Source organism: Phaseolus vulgaris, chromosome 2, assembly GCF_051622355.1.
Source record: "Phaseolus vulgaris cultivar YP4 chromosome 2, ASM5162235v1, whole genome shotgun sequence".
Taxonomy (NCBI): domain Eukaryota; kingdom Viridiplantae; phylum Streptophyta; class Magnoliopsida; order Fabales; family Fabaceae; genus Phaseolus; species Phaseolus vulgaris.
Window position 1 is genome coordinate 3,703,165 of NC_143499.1, and position 21,785 is coordinate 3,724,949.

Here is a 21,785-nt window from a genome sequence, read left to right on the forward strand (position 1 = left end):
AAGCTATTATATCAGTGGAGAATTCAAAATATAAATGTTATTTCTGACTAATAATAGTAATGATTAAATGTGTTTCTACTTAGGTTAGGCTGATATAAACTATTGAAATTAGTTTTTTATTTAATTCAAACTTTAGATTTTTTAGTATTTTTTAGTGTTTATAGTAATTAAATTATTAAAATAAATCTTTACTAATATTTTTTTTATAATATTCATTTAATCAATAAGTCAACATGAATATTCTAAGATCCTAATACAATAACATTGAAGATTTATTTGTCAATTAAAAAAAAACTAAAAAACACATTTCAATAAATTTTTACTATAAATATTTAGAAGGTCTAAAATTTGGATTAAGGACGAAAACTAATTTTTATGTAAAAGTAATACACGTAAAACATATTTAACCCTTATTATTATTAAAAAAAAAATCTTTACTATTTCCTTTAATACCAAAAAATAAAAGTGTGGTAAAGTATAGTGACACATCATTAAATGTTTAAATTATGGTAGCAAATTATTGTGGTTAAGAAAATGTTTTGTTTGAAGAGAGATTTTTCTAAATTGTGGGTGGATAAGTTTGTCTTGGATAGATGAAATTAGTCTCTCTAAAAATGATGATGGGTAAAATTAAGCATCAATAAGAAATGGCAATTGGATGGTAGCAGTAACCTAAGGTCATGCATGTCCATTATTTTGATGGTATCATCATATACACACACCCCACATGCATCTATGCCTATAAATACGTCCACAAGATGTTGATTTTGTTGTAAGAAGAGCATTGTTTTTTGATGATCTCTTCTTCCACACCAACATAATAAAATTTTGTTCCTGAATTTGTTATTGCAACTGGTGCACACAGAAACTAAGGTTGGAGTTAATCTCTGGTGCAGTTGAAGAGTGAAAAAAAGGGCTAGCATGGACAGCTTGGAAGAGCAAGTGTTTATGTTCATTGATGAACAATATTATCATTACCATTCCAATTTTTCCAATGAATCAGAGCTTCAAGTGGAGGAGGATCTATGGTGGCAAGACAACAGCGATTCTGATGATTCATCCCAGAGGACTTTGTATTGGGAATCTCAGGTCGCACTGCTTCAGGTACATACATATACACACAGACACCATTTTTCAACATTCATTAAGAAACTGTGTCTGGTTTAGTTGCTAGTTTGATCAAATCCAAATACCCTTTTGGCCAAATTGATTTTAACATAGGTTGAAGATCCACATCAATAGAGAGTAAGAAATTTTATATTATATAAGTGAGTGTAAATCTCACCTTTTAAACCGATTTTATGAGATTGAATTAAGTTTAAAATTCACTTCTTAATATGGTATTAGGGTCATTTTGAACCTATTATAGTGATTGTTGTTTGGCTTATTAGGACACCTGTTATTGGACCATCCTATAATATATTGTTTCACACTCGAACTGTCGATCTCGATGTGAAGGGGTTGTGTACTATATATAAGATATGGAATGAAATTGTTTTCAATCTTCATCATCAACAAATATATTCATTCTGATTAGCAATATGATTGGTCTGGTTTTCAGCTGAGTAGCTGCATAAACTAATCTCAGAAAAAAAGTAACAGAAATTATTGGTTTTGTCTGATACTGAGAATATTGGTAGAAAGAATATTCTTTAACAAAGGTCGTGATCAATGGCAACTTGCTAAAGTTGTACCACATATTAATTGTGGCCATTCACTATATTTCTCCTTTTATCTGTTTTAAATAAAATTCATATTACACCAATTGTTTGATACTTTTAAAGTATCGAATATTCCTTTGAAGTTTAAACTTATATGATATGAAAATTATTATATAGGTATGTTTATTTAATTTGTATATAGGTAGATTTATTTGACATAACTAGTTGAAAATTGAGTTGATAGCTAAAAAAATCTTATAATTAAAAATTACTTGAGGAATAACTGCTTAATTTTACTAATTTTATGAAAGGTTTTTTAAAATATGTGATTACTTTCCTAAAAATGATCTCTACCACAAATGATTTATTTTTTTGAAACAAGATGTTTACTTGATTGAATCAACGTGTGATACATTATTTTAAAATCTAGAAAACAAAAGGGGGTGGGGGCATTTGAAACACAATTGTCATATTTGTCTAATAGTGTGTTTTTGCAATTGTGTCTAGAATGAAGTATGAAAGTTAGGATGATGTTTAAATAGTAGAGGTCTATGATTGCAGTGTGTTAAAAATGGAAAGTGTTTTCAATTTGTGTAATGATTTTTTATAAGAAAAAGTAAAATGATTTGATTTTGTTTAGGAAATTTTGGAGCATTACAGTCAAAGTGGCTCAAAATTGAGACGAGAGGTTGGTCGAATCATAGAAGAGGTGAAGGGTTCAGATTTCTGCAGCTGCTATAAGGCTAACTTTTTAGATTGCAGCACCTGTTTGAGAAGAGAAATTGTTACTAAGCTCAGAGATAGAGGATTCACTACAAACCTTTGTGTTTCAAAATGGGAAACCACAAAAAAGTTTCCAGGAGGTATATGTAATTAATAGTTGATTAGCATAAGATTATATATCTATGTTCCAAATTTGAATGTTATTTAGAAACAAAGCTTATTTAATGAAATATATTGTATGCATTAGGGTGTCATGAATATATTGAAGTGTTTGCAAATACATCATCAAAGAAGAATCAGATTCGTATCCTGATCGAATTGGAGTTGAGAGAACAGTTTCAGATTGCAAAAGCGAGTGAAAATTACCAGGATCTGGTGTCGTGTTTGCCTGAATTTTATATTGGAAAACCAGAGTTCTTGACTGCCATTATTCGAGTGATGTGCAATGCTGCAAAGAAATCAATGAAGGAGAAGAAAATGCACGTGGGTCCGTGGAGGAAGAGTAGTTTCATGAAAATGAAGTGGGCAGAGTTCAATCAAACATTAAACAATAAATCATTTGGTACACATACCACTCAATCTTACCTTGGAATTTCAGGAGCTCATACACCTGTGGTGGTAACCTGAATTTGAAAAAATATTCAATTCCATTACTGAATTTTGATCTTAGAGAATTCTTTAGTAGTAGGAGTTGATGCCCAAGTGGAGCAGTGTATCATTAGATCATCCATTTCAGTGTTCTTTACTTTAGGTACAAGATTATGATGTAATATAATTATCTAGCAATAGAATATATCATATAGTAATATTTTGTGATTCTCCTCTTGAGGTGTTTATTCCGCAAAACTTTTAATCAAATTCTTCAAAGAAATAACTAATTTAATTTACTTTTTATTCAGCTTTACTATACAAAAATGTATATTTCATTCTATCATATTACCTTTAAGATCTCTTTACAGTTTTTATTTTAATACAAGAATATTATGAGGCTCATGCTTTAATTAATGTTTTATTAATTGTTAGTAAAATATATATTTTCAAAATAAATAAAAAAATATTTTTTAATTCTTATTCTTATGATCCAAGAAACATTTTTACTTCTATGATCAAGATCTTCAATTTTCTTATATGAAAGTATATTCAAATAAATCATATTAGACCTTTATGTACAATCTTTTGATCACACGTCCTAAAAGTCAGAAATTTTAAGGACTTTCGAAATTGTAATCTATTATTAAAATTATTTGAATTACGTGATTTAAGTGTTAATCTTAACATGTGTTTCAAAGTCAAAGTATTTTAATAAAAACTAAATTAAATAAACTATAAATTATAGACCATATATGAAAACGATCAACCTATAAATAAATATATTTCATATTAAGGCAATAGAATCTTTGAAATAACGTGTAACACGAAAAGTTGAAGTGGTGTACAAGGAAATCTTTGCAATGCTGAGGAGTGGAGACAACCAACCTACTATTGCAAATAAGAGTTTTTCAATACTCTTTAAATGATGAAATTTTCAGTAATAAGTTTAACATTTTTAAACAAAGTTACAAGAATAGAATATGTATTGATGTCATAAAATAATAAATTATGAATGGTGAGTTCGTAGACAGATAACAAAGCTTTCTTGAAAATCTTAACAGGAAATGAATAAGAGTGTAAGTAATGCTATATTTCTGACATAAGACAACCACTAAACTTTAAAATCAAATGACCAAAATTTAAAAGTACGTCTCCTGTCACAGCAATCATTAGAACCTGATTGAAGTACATTTTCTCTTGATTCAGCAGTGGAAGACAAGTAAATCTAAACTCATTTTTCACAATCTATAATTCTACGCTCATCTTCGAAAGTGGATATTTACAACTGAAGGCTGCAAGAACAAAGTCTGTTGAACGGAGAGGGCAAGGGGCAAAATTGGATGAAAAAGGAATGAAGAGATCTTTTTTGCACGACCATCCATACAACCAGCTTCAGGACCTAATTAATGAAGTTTGTTGAGTTCATGTTCAGAAAGCAGATGAAAATTGAGTGGAAAATTACCCATGCATTTCACTCTATCACGCTTCATCCAAATGAGAAAACCCACATCCCATCCCTTGTTTTACTTTCGAAAGTGAGGGAGCCTCGTCATTTTTAAGTTTAGACAGCAATAAAAGGTTGAACAAGAGAAAAAGCGCACCTGGTTTGATCTTAAATTTGAGAGAATATGGATACCTCCTCAAAATGAACTTGATTGGATGGTCAGTAGACTGCCTATGTCGATCAGTTGCAGAAATCAGCTGCAATGATGGGCAAGAATTAAAAATACACGTGAAAAAACGTAAATTTGTGTGGACTATAAAGGAGAGAAACAAAAGTTATTTAAACGACTGAGAATTTTTTTCATCCATTATTTAGCACATCTTGCAGATAGTTGCGCATGTTCGTATGTTTAATGCGAGTATACAAACAACCCCCTATTACATGGGGTAACAACGACAAGCATGTCAAATTTTCTTCCCTCCAATCCCCTTTTTCCCACATAAATTAACCATAGAAAATCATTCTTGCAAAAGAAAAGTAATTCAAAGTAAAATCTACACCTCCCGGTCAGCCGTTTTTTTCAATAAATTTGGAATCTCTACATCAGTAATCAGCCTTTAGAATCTATATTCCAATAACTATATGACTTTTAAGATACTAGGAGGCAATATCGGTTTTGCAAAGGTTGCCGCCATCTCCACCAAAAGAAACTAAGCTTCAAATTTCTTTCCACATGTCTAAAAGCCTTAACATTGACAAAATGGGCATTCAACATGATACCTTACAGAACAGGATAAAAAGACAGGCCCTAAGCAACAACTCCAACTGATGTTTCTCCAAAGGTGGACCTCAGTGTGATTCCCCATTCCAACTAAATATTAATTATTAATGCTCATCTAACAGCTGGAACTCCACTTTCACAAGTATATACCCAACTTTGTCCCAAATATATAAATTTAATTAAAAAGAATTCTGGTCACTGCATGGAAAATAGAGAAGCAAACAAACATCTATAGTAAACCTTGTCATCAAACCGGAAAAGAGATTGGTCAAAGTAAGGAGAAGGACTCTGAGACTGACAGCTGAAAGGCAAAGAAGCAAGCATCTTCTTCACAAACTGCAAAACAACAAATATATATATATATATATATATATATATATATATATTCAGAACTCCTTAGCTTTCCGTTAGTCCGGGAAGGGAGGGACAGAGGGTGAGAGTGATTAGTAGGATACAACCAACAAAACCTCACTACCTGCGAAGGGTTGCTTGCCTTATCTTTTATGCTCCGTAGCTGTTCCCGTGCATGGATATTGTTTGAATGAGAAGATATGAAATTCATATACATTAAATTCCTTGATGTTGCGTGGAAGTGGTCACAGAACTGGTCAAACAACAGATAAAGCTCATCTGCTGAATTCTGGTAAGATGTAAAACTGAGTCACTAAAAACTCCAACAGACCAGCGCATAGGAACCCAAAAAGAAATAGAACCAGATGAAAAACAAATGTACCTGATAAAATGATACGATTTCAGTTGTATCCATGTTATATACAGCAACAAAAGCAGGGTGGTGATCAGCATTTCGTGCCACCTGAGGCATGAAAGCATGAAAGATTAACACAGTTGTCATATTACTTCGATAGAGCATAATGATTCCACTCAAATCTCCAGGTTGTAATTTTCTGAAATGTTTAATCAGATAAACGCCTAAACATGAGCCATGGCCCATTTTATACTATCTATACCAAATTGTAATATGCAAAAAATCATTCTTGGAGTCAAAGAGTTCAAAGGAAAAGGAACAAAGAGAACTCACCCCTCCATCTACACTACCAAACTTGATTAGCAAATGGTGTCGGTCCAAGAATTGTACCTGCCCACAAGTTGAATAGATGTAATATTACATTCTTTAGCAAATGTTCTTGAGATGATAAAGCTGTGACAAAGTCATTTAAGATGCATAAAATGTGTCAAAGACCCTACCTTCCAGATAATCAAATCAACATAATCTTGAAAGTGGAAGTAAAATTTCTTCCTAAGCCCTTGAATCCTCTGGTAGATGAGAGGGGAATAATAAAAAAATTAATTTCTACATTGTAAAAAAAATTGGAAAGATACGGAGCTCAGGTCGTATACACACAACAGCCAAAGTCGTGTACACCCACAACTTCAAAACACAGAAATCAAAGACAGAAAAAATTACAAAACAGTAATTAGGAAAAATGGAAGGGGTAAACATTTAAAAAGGTACATATATGTTTGCCTACACACTCATACACAAAGAATCGTTTCTTTTGTCATTATAAAAAGGCATTGCTGCAATATGTAGGCCTGGCATTTCACATTTTAGAATATTTCCTTATCCATATGCGTACTCATGCTTGAAAATGTCCTAATAGTGATGGGATACGTAGAAATGCAGACAACGGAAAATTAGGGAGAAGGAATAGTAAAAGTGTTTATAGTCTAGGAATCATTAAGCATACAGGTGGTTAATAAAGTCAATAGGTTGTTATTCAGTAACCACTCTTGGAACATGAGTAACTGGTTGTCTGGTTAACTATTCTTGAAATGGAAATAATTTTACCAACAATCCTTCATTGTAATTTCTCCTTTTAAATTAATGCAAGATGTGAGTGTGCAATAATAATGACTGTGTTGGACAACAATTAAACAAAGGTCACGTGTTCCTATTCCTGCACATTTATATGCCTGTGAAGACACAGAAATTTGGATGTAGAGCAACAAACAATGTTCAAAGGGAAGTGACAGCATATAAGACGCGAGATCTTTAAAGCAATTGCTATGAAGAGCAAAAGGAAAGAATTTCAGCATAAGATGGGGAGGGGGATAACCTTCAAATATAATATAAGAACTGTACACATCAAGCATAGAATAGTAGCTATATAAAGTACAGAAGGAGAATATTGTACAGCAATAAAAAGAAAATTTAGAAGACCAACCAATGTCTCATCTCTTTCTTCATTCCATAGTCCCTGGAATATGAATGAAAGCAATCGCTGTTTTATTCCACTCAGAAAAGAATTCTCCGGATTAGTCTGGCCTTGAGGCATGTGATTATCAACGTGGTTTCCAGGAAACTGGTGCTGTTTATTTTTGTCAAAAAATGCCATGCCCTGTTAGAATGATTGGTGATTGGCCTATATTTTTTAGTTTAGCTCTTTACATATGCCACAAAACCTTCAGAATTATCAATATTGAGCCTGAATGGCCTCATAATTTATAAAGGATGATTGGGATGTAGAGACAATTAATGATGATCACAAAATTATTAACTTGAACCACTGAAACAGAATTGAAAATAATTCCCAAGATGTTACCTATCCCGGTGATTTTAAAAGAAAATCAACTGTAAAAGCAGAAAATGACAGCCCAGTGTACAAGGACAAGAGCTCTCACCCAGAGTGGTGTCTAGGAAGGGTAAAAGTACGCAGCCTTAACCCTACAAGCAGATATGTTGCTTCTAGGATTGGACCCTATGACCTCTAAGTCATAAGCCAGCATAACGCCAAGTCATGCCCTTGAATTGTATAAGTACCCTTAAAATAACTATTTTAGTTAAAGGGAGGACCACTATTGAGGTGTAGGGGAGGCCAACGGAAAGCCCCAAGAGAAGGGAGGGGGTAAGGGAATGAAAAATGGGGTGGACTCAACTGTGAAGTTTGAACCCATGCATTCTTGTAGCATGTCCCAGTTCCACTAACTGATCTTGTAAGAATATTTAATTAGAAATAAATGTTATGACATTTTTCTTTTTCTCAAAATCCATGACAATCTATGCAATGGTATGCTCAACAAAACCATTAAAATAAAGTCAATACCAAAAGCTTACTGACCTGAGCATTTGAACTGAGAAAAAGCTCATCATCTTCACGGCAGAATTCCCCAATAGCCCGTACATAAACAAGGTTGCCAGAATCTCTAATTTGAAGAACATGTATAGTTTGATAGCGAAGTGATACAATTGCCAATAGGTCATCATACAAGAAGACACCCATATTATGGGCTAAATTAACATAGTCGTTACAGAAGACCTTCTTGTCCAAGATCTCTCCATCTTCCAGTCTATTTCAACAGGTGAGAAATGAGGAAAGCATATAAACCCAGATTGATCAGAGTATGATTTGTCTTGTTATTTTGAAGATAACAACAAAATCGAATATAAAGAATGATGAGTACGCACCTCAAGAGGTGGAAAGTTATCTTCTCAATTGAAGGAACACCATGGACAGCTCCTCCAACAGCAGGTGCCTCATGATGACCTTGGGCCGTTGAAGTAGCAAACAGTCCAAATTGCTTGCTCTCCAAGTAAAGAAAGAAATCTTTACATATAAGTTCATTGCAAGAAGCAAGTGGTACACAGTACAGTTGAGTGAAAAAACTGTCAAATCTTTTAGCTCTAGGTGGTAAATCATGTTTATCGCAATCTTCATCTTTGCATGAAAACGAAAGCCATCTCGGCCTATAAACGATCAGCTCCTGATGATTTCTGCTGAAACTTACAAGGTACTGTCCATCATCGGTGAATTTACGAAACCAATGGTCTGGGCACTCAACCTCATAAACTGTGTAACTTGGTACCAAATTTTCGTAGAAACGCCGAGCATGATGAACCTGCAAGAATTAAATTACACCTGCAAAAATTAAATTCAATTCAGGTTCCTTCAACAGAGGAACAAGACAACAAATTCATAAATTTCGCACTAAGCTAGTTTGTCCATCAGATAAAGTGGAAGCAAATTTTCCAAATTGGCACATCATATATATCTTTTGCATTTCAAACTTCCACCTTAAAACATCAGGTTATACTTGACACTGATTAACACAACTGGAATCAAATAAACTGTCCAACCTCTCTAAATACAAAAAAAAAAAGTAACAAAGAAAAACCTTGTTTATCTTCCCTCACTCATGTTATAGTTCACCAGGTATGTTCACATTTCTTACAATTAAAACTTACAACCCAATCATTGTGCAATTTCTTCTTAACACTCCCTTCAGCAAAAAAATAACAAGGGACAATACCTGTCTCCGAAGTACTTACAAAAATAATGTAGCTCAGTATAATAAACCAAACAGCGGTTAAAGAAGACAACACTTGTAATAATTCTCAGAAAAAACAACAATAAATATTATTGGTAGTGAGTGAGAGAAATTACACTAGTGCCAGGAGCAGGAGTGCGAATTTGACGATTAAAAATCCTCGCCACAATATTGCTGCTTCTGTACATTAAAGCGTGTCCACAAACCGGAAAGGTTCACCCTGGAAACCAAGAATAATGAAATTTTCATATCAGAGTAGTTATCTCTATAAAATTATTATTTTTAATATCATTTCATGAAAGTTTTATTAAAAAAATATGGTCACAGCCTGCGTATTCAAATCAAAATTATCCAAAACAAGTCAATGACAAAGTATGTAAAACAAGACGACTAACTTATACATTTGAACGCGGAAATGCTTGATTTATAAAAAATGAAATAGGAAGATAAAATCTATCAAACTTCTCCAAAATATTCTAATCAAGTCACGCCCTTCAACTTCTGAAAAATTAGCCGAGTGTTTCTAAAAAAAATTGAGATGAATGAGTTGATTTCAACTTACGACAAAAGACTGATTTGTTTTACCTCCTTATTTTCTGCCCTACATGTGTTTGTTGAGAAGCTCCTAAGAAAAGCAGGATTAGAAAAGGCCAATCTAAGTCATCTAGAGTGTGTGAAACATGTGTTAAGAGTGCTAAAAATTATACAGGCCATAGTTTAGGGTTGAGGAACCTCAAACCGAATCCTAGAGTGCGTTGTAACCGCAACTATCATTCTTTCGCTAATATAAATTGAAGACGCTATCATCACCTAAATCCTAACATCAGCATACACTATTCAGTTTCAACCGTAGGTGGATCTTAACGAAACGAAACCTAACTGCAGTTCAGAATTCAGATTCAACAGTCAACTCACCCTAGTTCAAAACTCGATAACATTTTCACACATTCAGCAAAGAAGTTGAACGGATAAAGCGAGTTAAATTAGCGTTCGGAAAATTGAACCTAGAATAAGAATCGGAATGAGAGAGCATTAGAGATTGCGCGGCGGAAGAAAGAGCTTACCGGTGGCCACAGTGAGAAGCGCCGTGAACGGAAGAGAAGAGAAAAGAGTAGAATCGAGAGAGAATGAGAGTGAGAATTTTGTGTTGTGTTGAGTTTGTTGAGGTTTTGAAGGGTTGGGTTTGGGTAAATACAAAGTGAGTTTGAAGATGCCACGTCAACTGCATGCGTTCATCTCTATTTATTTCCCTTTTGCGCTTCCTTTGCAACTTGCAAAGATGATTAAGCACCACAATTATCCTTTCATTCCTTTTTCTTTCTTTCTCCATTTTTTAGGATAAGGTGCACCACAAAATGGTATCGTGTGAATAATAATAATTTTATTCTGTGGAAAGGGAATATGATATAATGATAACAATAAATGAATTTAATTGAATATGGATCGACATTTTTCCTTTAATTTTTGTTCTGCATAAAATCGTAGTAAGATGCCAATTGCAGTTATAAATAAACCATTACTAATACTCAAAAAGGATTCTATGGAAAAAAAAAAACATGCAGTGTAATAAGGAGTATTTAAAGTATTTAGCAGGATCCTATGCATGATATTTTATGAATATTCATACATATTATGGAGAACTTTTTCATTTTACAGACTATTATTCTTTTTAGTGATTTTTCATTATTATTTTTAATTTAAATATTATTAGATAGTGTTAAAATCATTATTTTGTCACGATTTTATTCTTTTAATGAGTAAAACTGAAAGAAATGTATAAACTAATATTAACCTCGATTTTCGATTTCCAAATGAGAGAGTACATACCAGAACTTTTAGATTATTAAAATAATTGTATTTTTAATAAATTTCAAATTAATAATAAAGAATGCATTACAACAAACAAGTGTATAAGAGATAATTATATTATTCACTTCTTTGTATATAATAAAATATAAAAATGATTTGCATGACAGTACAAATGGTGTTATTATTGATAGTACATAGAATGTGGCCTTGTGTTGACACCTCCATGAATAACATGATCAGTCAGCAAGGTACAAGACGAAGCCGACAATAATGACACGGGATTTTATAAATGAATCAGGCTACAAATTACAATGACTTGGGAAAAGCTTGTGCTTTGCATGAAAATCCACACTACCATGAATGATGGGCATTAAATATTTTTGTTTGTTGATTAGTCTAAGAATAAAAAGTTGAGTTATGTCTAAGGGTAAAGAAACACATTTCCTTTGCATCATTTGCATAACAATCTCCTGTTATTTTAGAAAATCCTACCACATTTTTATTTCAATCTTTTTACGGAATTTTTAAACAAAAAATTTGCATAAAAGGACTACAACATTGTTTTAATTTTAAGGATTAAAAAATTGCTTTATAAAAAAAAATGTTTATCTCAAATTTAAAATGCTAAACATATTTAAGTAGTAGAGAATTACCTGCAGACAAAGCACATCAACGCTACTTGGAGATTAAGGATATAAAACTTGATAGCTATGTTAATACAACACAAAAATATTATCCTTAATCTTGATAGCTATCAACACAAAAATATGTATAATATATAAAATATAGGACACAAGTACACAAATCTATGTACAAATATATTTCAATTTTTTAGCATAAAAATGTTTCTTATAATGGTTTAAAAAAATTTGTTCTTTATTTTTGTAATTATAATAAAAATTTATACTATAAATTTAATTTTTAGAAAATTACTGTATTTTTCATTTTTAAAATTGTGTTAGACTCATATTAAAATTGTCAGAAATATAACAAATATTTTTTGAATTGAACATTTAATCGATACGTGCCTTATAAGTGTCGTACGAATATCCTTGTACGAATATCAACGACTAATACGTGACGAACACACCATTTAAAATACTTGTTCGAGCCTTATAACTTGGGGAAGGAGATTTATTGAATAAGGTATCGATAAAAAAAACATTACGGTGATGTACAAGAAGAATAAGTGAAAAAAATAAAGATCATATACAAAAGGGATAACTAGAAAAAAAAATTTGGAAAGAAGGAATAGCATCAAACTTGGAAGGCAATCCCATCTCAGCTCGTATAAATAGAAGTTAGAATAGTACACATTTGCAAACTCAGGTCTTGGCTACCTGGAAAGATGATGACAGTATCCTGAAGAGTCCGTCAGGGTTATCAGTATGCACCTGTTCATAGACAAAGTAAATCAATCCTCTTTCAAAGGGTTATCAGTATGCACCTGTTCATAGACAAAGTAAATCAATCCTCTTTCAAAGGGCGTCACACACAAGCTCCAAATCACACAATTCATCCTCATTACAGCATTAATATCTAACCACATCAAAAAATTACAAATCTTAGTAAAACAACAGAGTTCGAACAATGCAAGAATCTAACCACCAATTAAATCACTAAACATGTACGTGTAATTCCCTTCTCCCATCGCTAGCAATACATGATGCTCTAAACGAACTCCTCTCACTTTTTGACTGGTAAGCAAGCAAATACTTAAAAATTTTCCAAGAACATACTTGTCATTTTCAGGAAAGAATAATTGTTGGAGATCTCACATCAACTAAAGATCAGAGCATTTCATAGTATATAAGTAAGTGCAAACCTCGCTTATAAACCGGTTTTATAAGGTTGAGTTAGTTAGGCTTAAAGTTCACTTCTTAATAGATAAAAATAAATTTCTGCGTATAGCTAAAGCTTCAGTCCTTAGCCTTTCTCTGGAATGGGTGGGAGAACAAAGGTCTGCGGAGATAGGGTGCAATGTTTGCAAGCCTTAGGGGTAAACCCTGAAAATAAGTCTTGCCACTTAAAAAAATTGCTAGCTCTATCTAATGTGACAAGAAGAATGGTGAGGAATGATGAATATTAATTTTAGTTTTCATTTTATGTTATTTCAGTTAGCTTAAAAATAACAATCTCTTCTCTATACTTTAATCTTGCCCCAAGCAAGGGCAATTTGTCTCACAAACCAAGATGAATATGTGCTGTATGTGATATGTGTAGAAGTAGGATTCTGGAGTGGACCAAGGCAAAAAGAGTCTGAAGGATTAACTGAGGAAAGTGAGCCACATTACTAAAAAGTGTCATGTTAGCACCTAGCAAGCATTAATATCTATTTAATAGCAAATAAAATCACCAGCCTAACTATTCCCTTAAATCTAGAATGCTATATTGAAAGTATTTTGGATGATAGCACAGATCTCGTAAGGTGAAAGACACGTATGGGAGGAAATCATGCTCTAGAAATAATAACCATATGACATAATATACCCAGTGGCCAGCATCTTCAAGGACGTGCATTTCAACCCCACCTCCTTCCTCAGCAGCAAGCTCTTCAGCTGCATGGATCCGACGAAGATCTTCAAGGGCCCATCTATGCAAGCTTCTTTCTGCTTTCAAAAAGTTCATATGCACTCCACGAGGTACATCTTCAACAATTTTCCTATGAACATGAGCATAAATTATATTATTGGTTCCAACAATCTTCCGTATGGAAAGATTAAGTTCATAATTAAATGTGATTGGACACATAATTAATCCTGGCATTAGTAAATACACTAACCAGGAAATTATTTCTTCAGCAATACAGACTCAATATAAAATTAACAATCACACTTATGTAAGACCTGACACTGTCATTCTAATTCATACTCAAGGCAGGAAGGACCCATCTCAACCAAAGAAGTAAGGCCAATCAATATATTAAAGCTCGCATTGTCACCATAGATCAGAGTATGTACCACAAATTTGTTTCTTCATAGGATTGATACATTTCTGCAATCCCCCTTAGGTCAAACACCCATGAGAAGCTTGATGACTGTGAACCAGGAGAGCTGGAAGGTCGCAGGTTAGTCACAACCCACTAGACATGGATAACAGAAGAAAAAAAAAAAAATTAATAGAGGGAAAAAATTGCCAAAAATCTACTGTTTTTATCTTTATTTTTAAGCAAATTCTGTTGTTTTTGTAACATCCAACTTATTCGTCAAAATAACAAAGCTCTTGAAATTTTGTTTAGTCAATCGTCTCATGAAACAATCATAGATGTGTGACAAATCAGATAGGCAAACAAACTGAACTTTCCTAAAGAACTAGAACCCAAGTGTTCGTATATGAATAGTTAATATAGATATGTTCATAATTTACTAATTAGTTCTACAGTTGGACTGATTTTCTAAATCAATTTACATGTACGGGCTATGTGTAGACTGTTATAGATCTTCTTATTTTTTTTGCAGTTTTATAAACACCTCACATCACTTGATGCCAATTTTATAAACTTTTCAATTTAGAATTTAATGAATGCCTTCAAGGCACCCAAATTTACCATTAATCATGCACTTTATAATTATTATGATAACATTCTAGCATAAAATGACAGTGCAAGCCTGAAGGGTCAAAAGAGTAAACAGGGTACTGACCAAATACTTTACCAGGCATCAGCTTCACCAATAATGGCCTTATTTATATCATCATTGAATCAAGAAAAAGCATACAGTATCCGACTAAACACGAAATTTCTGCACCTAGTCTCAATAAACATGATATTTCTAATACTGTATACAATTGATAAACCCGAAATTTGACACTGTAAAGCAAGAATACACACAAATTGAACAGCAACCATACCTGTGCCACATCATTGGAAAATCCTTGTTGAATAAGAGCTCGGACAACTTCCTGCTTTGTAGATATCTTCCTTGAGGAAATTATCATAGAAAAATAAAAGGTTTAGGTCACAATATAGCACCAAAAGTAAAACCATTCTGTAAATTTACTTTTATCATTAACATTTTATGCACTTTTGATTGGAATCTCTCTTCCGTTACACTTTAGCTTCTTTTATATGAATTAGTGTCCAACTTTATTCCAATAATTCCCTTTTTTCCCCCTCTTTATACTCCTATAGTTTCCTTGGTTACCAATTCCCAGTTCTCTTTTATTTGACAGTGACTTGTCAAAACAACCAATGTTGGAGATACAATATCCCCTTTTTTACATTATTCAACTTTCAATATAAAGTGGGAATTGAATATAAACAACACAAAGTCATACGCAGTTTAACATGATGAGAAGAGATGAAGTCTACTACCAAAACAAGGTCACGGGATAATAATTATACCACTATCTCCTAGATCCTGTAACTAGCTCACCACTTTTGCTACAAATCCATTAATCCTTGTGAGGGACAGGTGACCTTACAAGACAATCTTCCTCACAATCATCCCTATTCTCATATCTCTAAATATTCCCTAAACCCTAGTACAGATATGATATCTATTTAACTCACAAGATTTTGATTGACAAAAGGCCACCATTTACAAAATCCTTATGAATTTCCCAGTTCCTTATTAGAAACAAATATTCCATATAACTCATATCTTGATATTAATTACAATTCAAACTTTGAATTTAATAACCAAATACGAAACTCAACAATTATTTCATGTGTTGCATTTCAGTCCATTATTTAGGATTATGTGCATAATATAGTGTTTAAAAAATTATCTTTTATGGAGCAAATTACGTTTTTGAGTGTTTATATGTGTGGAAGGACATTTTTGGATGAAATGAAATCATAATTAGTAAATATAAATCTTAGTACAAAACTCAATCTTGTATTTCTTACATAAATCTTATCTCAATTATATTGCATTGCATCCTTGTTTCAATTCTTGATTTTCTCCTTGAATTGTTTAATAATCAATTCCCGATTACAATCAATTCATTTTCCTTCTATTTCATATTAAATTATGATAATTACAAAACCAGATGCGAGGTCCATGTGGATTCAATATTATTACTTGACAACAATTTTGTACTTGCAATTTTCAAGCATCATCATCAAAACAGGAATTTTGATTAAACTCAACCACCAAATCTTAAAGTTGAGGAATTAAAACAAGAGCAACACATTGAATCAAATTAACATCAGTACTATATTTATTTTTTCTCAGAAAGACATATTAATTGAAGGGGATAAAAAAAATTGATTAAGGATCTACCTCCTTTGGCAATGTACTTAGAAAGGATATAAGTTCTGCTGGATGATCTTCTCCATCTCCACCTGTTCGAACTTTGCCAGGAGTTGCATCCAGAACCCAAGCCTTCAAATAGCATAGTAAAAAGTATGAAATAGTTCAGAAGCTTATAGTACGCATTTTAAACCTCAACTGATCATCTACTAAATCCAATGCTTATAGTACGCATTTTATCCTACCAGACAATTTATTATAAAAAAAACTTTTCTATCTGTACATCTTCATGAATAGTATATAATACATAGAGACAAGACAATTCTTGGGTACAGATTCAAGCTCACTTATTGTCATGGCAAAAGAATATTTCATGCAGAATAAATTCTTATCATCATAGGAGTTTCTCCTGTGGAACCATGCAGATTTCTACCATCATCTGAGCCTCATGCATATATTCTAGAGTGTCAGCATGATTAAGGGAAACTGCTCTACATCCCCCATTATCCATATTTTCATCCTTAAAGCATTGTTAAATCTTACAGTTGGGCACAGAATTTAAAAACATCACACAAAAAAGGATCAAACCAACTTGCTGCATATTTTTAACACAGATCGAAACAGTTTAAAGCTGATACGTCATCCAGCAAAAAGCAAATAGGAATGCAATTTGGACTTACTCTAACTGGCCGAGCAAGAGGCTTTGCAGCTTGGTCCACCATGCTCAAAACAACTGAAAAATGGAAGAATGTATACTGAAAAAAGGAACTTAAAAATCAACTTAATAAAATAATCAGTGACTAACCTTTCCCCCCAAAACTATGACCAACTAGCACACGAGGTGTTATTCTTAGATCTCGAACCTATCCACAGGAACAAAGAAGAAGTCATTACAAGAAAGGAAAACTAAATTACATGTATAAAGAACAGCATGAATCTAATCAACAAGCAAGTTTGACCTAAATTTTAAACATCCCAAGGTTTTCTATCAATAGTAAAATATTCCATAAACTCAGAAAAAATGTTTTGATTTTCAAAAAATAACAAGGGATTTTAATTCCCACAAATTGATACCATTTAGCATTTCAACATTGAAAAAAGCAACAAATTGCATTTAAAATTAAGGGAACTAGAGTGGTAAAGTCAATACATATTTGAGGAATTCACCCAAACTAGAGAGAGACTGTAAATCATGAAAGACAAAGGAAGGGTCAGGGTGGGGTGCAAGTCCCAAAGGAAATCCAAATGGTTGAAAACTGGGTTTTCCATGCAGTAGAACCAAAACTTAAATCTCATTAGGAATGGGTGGAGTGAAATTGATACAGATCCTCTCCCATATTTAGCACATCTACCACATGTATATGATAATAATTAAGGAAACATATTTAAAAAGCGCACCAGTTTCAGAACATCATTAGCAGCAGATGCAACAGTATGGGGACCTCTCTTCTTGATTGATGTTGAATCACCATGACATCGCAGGTCTACTAAAAGAAACTGTCGATGCAATCAAAAAGAAAAACACAAGATACAGATTTTTATAAATCTAAAATTATTGGAGCCCTACAATCAAAATTTAGGATACCCAAAAAACAAAATATTATCTAATCAGAGTCAAATAATTTGATCCAAACACATCACAAAATCAATAAGACCAGAAAGTGTTGCATCATCCACTTTGAACAAAATCTTTTAACAATGTTTTAAATTCGTTACTATAAATGGTTTGTTGGCAGTGCAGGTATTTCCATACTATCAGAGGATAACAATTAATTCCATATGTATATAACAATAAATATTTACATGACAAATAGTAAAATACTTTAGCCAAAGTAAAATACACAGCTCAGCATAAAAATTTAAAAGTAAAATACCTGCCATGTAGGAAACTCTTTAGCCAATCTCCTAGCAAAAGTTCCTGTAATATCACTCTTTCAGCAGCAAATTACGAAATTAACAATACATTTGATCTCATTATATTTTACTGGGAACCAGAAATACTTCTTTCCAAATACAACATATAAAATATCTAACCTAAATATCAGAAACCACTTGAAATCTACAACAAAAAGAAAAAAAAAAATTAAAGATTTAGTTTCGTAAATAAGAAAGCCAATGGTAAGTGACTCATTTATCGTTCGATTAACACAATACAATTTTCCTTAACAAAATCACATAACGATACCAGCAATTAACTACCAGATGATATATGTATACATTTATGTCAATTGGCTTAGACTTCCACTCTTCCACCCAACAAGGCTTCTTGTGAAATTAAAGAAGGATGAATAAGTTAAATTTAGTTTATTTATATATCAAGAAAATTTTAAAAGTCTCGGAGAACAAATAATCAACCAAGGACCAACTCTCCAATAGGCTGAATGCCCACCAACAAAGAAATCCTACAAATCACGCTTGACCCACAAGAAATTCCAGAAAAAGCTTAAACTTATTATGTTTTTGGGAACTTAATTTTTCTTATTTTAATCTCTATAATTTCAATCAACTCAACATTAGATTTTCATGCAATACTACAATAACTTTCTGATGAATGGATGCACTAGTAACAAAAATAGGCATATGTACACTTAACAGTTAACATTTTAATCAACAGCAAGGAAAACAGTATGGAATCATACGTATGGAATTGGAAATATAAGAAACAAAGTGGAATTTTTTTTTCTTAAAGTACAAATAGATGAACTTAAAAGTGTATCTAAGCCCATTACCCAAAAAGAAGTTACACGAAACAAAATGATAGGGATTATATTCCTTTTCATTGAAACTGTCCAAGTTAAACTTATATACTTGCACATACTAATTCATAAGGTTATTGCATTTTCACCTGAACAATAAAGGGTTTTGAAACACTCAGTCACGTAGTAACTAATAACCATAAATATCCAGATCTCCAGCCACGACCAAACCAACTCTAAAATTATTGTTCAGTTTTGAGAGCATTTAGAAGAGAAAAGTGGTTTGATCAAGGGCAACACATTGTTGCCAAGTGATAACCATGCACAATACATCGAAACAATTCAGGCCATGCATTAAATTTATATAACCAAAGGCTTGCAAAAAAACAAAAATGTACATAGAATTACTCACCCCAGTTTTTTCTGCATCCTAGGATCCCATGAAGAAAAACAGCTGTTGGTGGATCAGGTAAAGATCTGTCCATAACAGAACTCCATCTCACCTGTATAGGAAATTATGCTTGCATATTAGTCTCTTATAAGCTTTACACAACATCGCACTAATGAGATTCATTTACTTATGAAAATACACGAGGGTTGCAACCATCCAATGTCATTTTACAAACTTTTGTCTAAATATCCTCATACAGTTTCAAATCAATTTTGTTAAGAAACCTTTTAAAAATGTTGGTAAATAACTAATGAATTTGTATGGTCAACAACTTTCTATTCCATATTAGTGCTTAATATCATTAAGGGTGTGTTTGGTTTAACAACTTAATTAAGCATGCATTCATGAGCTCTTATCATATAAGGGCTTCATGAAATTTATTGGAATAAGTTAAAATGAGCTTATTCTGATAGATACATAAAGACGTTTATGGGAGACGAACTGGATCCTCATAAGCCATAAACTCTTCCAGACACCCTCTTTAAGCTAACCCCACCTTGCAGGAAAAGGCTTAGTAGTGATTGCTGTTATTAGATTTAATATGATTAATTTCTAAATGAGGTAAGATCCAACAAAAATGGATATTTGAGTTCATAACTTTGGATTTTTTAGAAGAGACAGTTTAGTTTCTCCAAAATTATGTTCCCTATTGAAAAAATAAATATTTTTGCATAACAAGTAAGTCTATATAATACATGTCTAACATTCTGCCATGGATCAGCCCAACTAAAAGCATGAAGTTTTGTTTAGACTAAAGCTATACGTATGAGTAACTTAAAGGCCAATGTGGGAATATCTTGCATTGCCAGAAAAAACAACAACTAAACAGATATGAGCTTAAAAATGAACACAACCTCTCTTTCACACACATAAATGCCCTAATGGATATTGCCGATAAAAAAAAAATGCCCTAATGGATTGAATGGAACACTAAATCTAGAAAGTAAAAAGATTAACTCTCCGAAAACTGAAAATAAAATCCCGTTTTATGAAATGGAGAGGCAATAAATAAATAATACTTACAAGTTCCCCCTGAATCAAATCATATGCCTGCAGACAAGGAAGCACAAAAATCTCAGTTATAATAAACAATGATAAATTAGATACTACTTTTTTGAAGAGGAAAAGCATTAGATGCATTTTGCCATTAGAACTGAGAACTTGTCTTTATTTTTTTATTATCTTTTTCCTAAACACACTGAACAAACTTCATAGTTGACTTGACTGACTTTGCAACTAAGAAAATACAACAAACGTCTCTTCTCTTTTTACAGCGCCAAGTGTAAACACACGATTGAAGCAAACAAATTAACCACAAAAACGCATGGAATGAGGATTCAGATTACCAAGATGCTAGAGGATGTGGCCACCTCCCCCTTTTGTCCAACAGTGTTGCCCACCAATGCCATTGATATGGTCTGGCCTTTAACTCCCCGCCTAGAGTGGCTAAGAGCTAACCGAGACACGCTGAATTTGTCATTCTACATAAAAAGAATCCATACATAACGTGTGAGGTACGGAGTCTCAACGACTCAACGCAATGAACGTAACACGGTATATATAGTAAACAGTTGAGCAACTAAATGCAAAGTTCAAACGTGAACATTAGCATCAACGCATTTTCTTCGCTAACTTCATACAAATTCCGATCAAATTCAGCAGTAAAATAGCGGCGCAGCCGCTCAAGCATTGAAACATTCGAAGCTCAAATGCGATTATGACGTATGACGTATGCTAAATTTGCAACGCATTGAAATTATCGAAGAAACTAAGAAGCTAAGAAATGCACCTCGGAGAGACGATGAATTGGAGATGTGACCTTGCAATTGCTCCATGAAGGTGAGGCGAACTTCGTCCTCCGGTCCGACAAGTTAACCGCCGCCATCGCCGCGGCGGTGCAGCAGGGCGAGGAATGAGAGAATATCGGCATCAAAAGAGAATGGGAAATGCAGATCGGAGAAAGAGTGGAAGAGAAAAGAAAGGGGCGGAGAAACACAGCCAACAATGCTGCGGCGCCGTTTTGGCGGAGAAATAAAGAGTGGGGGCGCGAATATCTCTCTTTCTCTCTCGCGGTCGGTTACTAAAGAAGGAAGAAATTAATGCACGCGCTCTTTTATATATTCATAATCACACCTCTAAAAGTATTC

General features: G+C 33.0%; 3 protein-coding genes across 11 annotated transcripts; 1 reads left to right on the forward strand and 2 right to left on the reverse strand.

Moving 5' to 3' along the window:
- The first annotated feature begins 528 nt into the window (after nucleotides 1-528).
- Nucleotides 529-3,196, forward strand: LOC137810277 (uncharacterized). Its single transcript, XM_068611457.2, has 3 exons — nucleotides 529-1,104; nucleotides 2,302-2,524; nucleotides 2,632-3,196. The coding sequence occupies exons 1-3, from the start codon at nucleotides 922-924 to the stop codon at nucleotides 3,009-3,011; spliced, it is 786 nt and encodes a 261-aa protein (XP_068467558.1). The 5' UTR covers nucleotides 529-921; the 3' UTR covers nucleotides 3,012-3,196.
- A 764-nt stretch (nucleotides 3,197-3,960) lies between these two features.
- DET1 (light-mediated development protein 1 / deetiolated1 (DET1)) lies at nucleotides 3,961-10,772 on the reverse strand. 7 transcript variants are annotated; one of them, XM_090298097.1, is made up of 12 exons: nucleotides 10,552-10,772; nucleotides 9,604-9,707; nucleotides 8,628-9,078; nucleotides 8,281-8,509; nucleotides 7,387-7,530; nucleotides 6,407-6,475; nucleotides 6,240-6,296; nucleotides 5,934-6,014; nucleotides 5,676-5,840; nucleotides 5,441-5,536; nucleotides 4,577-4,676; nucleotides 3,961-4,374 (listed from the first exon to the last, which is right to left on the reverse strand). In XM_090298097.1, the coding sequence occupies exons 4-12, from the start codon at nucleotides 8,440-8,442 to the stop codon at nucleotides 4,235-4,237; spliced, it is 1,014 nt and encodes a 337-aa protein (XP_090154223.1). In that variant the 5' UTR covers nucleotides 8,443-8,509; nucleotides 8,628-9,078; nucleotides 9,604-9,707; nucleotides 10,552-10,772; the 3' UTR covers nucleotides 3,961-4,234. The 7 variants fall into 7 exon arrangements, with proteins under 7 accessions (XP_090154223.1, XP_068467550.1, XP_068467549.1 ...); XM_068611449.2 differs by having other exon boundaries at nucleotides 8,628-9,058; nucleotides 10,552-10,704; XM_068611448.2 differs by having other exon boundaries at nucleotides 7,387-7,560; nucleotides 8,628-9,058; nucleotides 10,552-10,704.
- A 1,644-nt stretch (nucleotides 10,773-12,416) lies between these two features.
- Nucleotides 12,417-21,727, reverse strand: LOC137810270 (alpha/beta-Hydrolases superfamily protein). Of its 3 annotated transcripts, none has more exons than XR_016518361.1 (13): nucleotides 21,428-21,727; nucleotides 20,985-21,119; nucleotides 20,662-20,688; nucleotides 19,600-19,690; nucleotides 18,366-18,409; nucleotides 17,890-17,988; nucleotides 17,297-17,354; nucleotides 17,172-17,224; nucleotides 16,522-16,623; nucleotides 15,146-15,215; nucleotides 14,257-14,378; nucleotides 13,787-13,958; nucleotides 12,417-12,690 (listed from the first exon to the last, which is right to left on the reverse strand). XR_016518361.1 is itself a non-coding variant. In XM_090298099.1 (13 exons), exons 1-13 carry the CDS (start codon nucleotides 21,566-21,568, stop codon nucleotides 12,622-12,624), a joined length of 1,179 nt encoding a protein of 392 aa, XP_090154225.1. In that variant the 5' UTR covers nucleotides 21,569-21,727; the 3' UTR covers nucleotides 12,417-12,621. The 3 variants fall into 3 exon arrangements, 2 of the variants coding, with proteins under 2 accessions (XP_090154225.1, XP_068467551.2); XM_090298099.1 differs by having other exon boundaries at nucleotides 15,146-15,211; XM_068611450.2 differs by having other exon boundaries at nucleotides 12,518-12,743; nucleotides 15,146-15,211.
- Between the last annotated feature and the right edge of the window lie 58 nt (nucleotides 21,728-21,785).

Bases quoted from the DNA above. Each gene is read 5' to 3' on its own strand.
- LOC137810270 (XM_090298099.1), bottom strand. From the start codon at position 21,568: ATGCCGATATTCTCTCATTCCTCGCCCTGCTGCACCGCCGCGGCGATG. The intron at 17,225-17,296 runs GTTAGTCACTGA...TCCATTTTTCAG, and splicing joins TCATAGTTTTGGGGGGAAAG to TTGTTTTGAGCATGGTGGAC. The intron at 15,212-16,521 runs GTAGATCCTTAA...TCCTCAAGGAAG, and splicing joins TAAGTACATTGCCAAAGGAG to ATATCTACAAAGCAGGAAGT.
- LOC137810277 (XM_068611457.2), top strand. From the start codon at position 922: ATGGACAGCTTGGAAGAGCAAGTGTTTATGTTCATTGATGAACAATAT. The intron at 1,105-2,301 runs GTACATACATAT...GATTTTGTTTAG, and splicing joins CTCAGGTCGCACTGCTTCAG to GAAATTTTGGAGCATTACAG. The intron at 2,525-2,631 runs GTATATGTAATT...TGTATGCATTAG, and splicing joins CACAAAAAAGTTTCCAGGAG to GGTGTCATGAATATATTGAA.
- DET1 (XM_068611448.2), bottom strand. From the start codon at position 9,675: ATGTACAGAAGCAGCAATATTGTGGCGAGGATTTTTAATCGTCAAATT. The intron at 6,015-6,239 runs GTGAGTTCTCTT...TTCATGCCTCAG, and splicing joins TTGGTAGTGTAGATGGAGGG to GTGGCACGAAATGCTGATCA. The intron at 4,677-5,440 runs GTTTACTATAGA...CCATCATTGCAG, and splicing joins TTTTCCGGTTTGATGACAAG to CTGATTTCTGCAACTGATCG.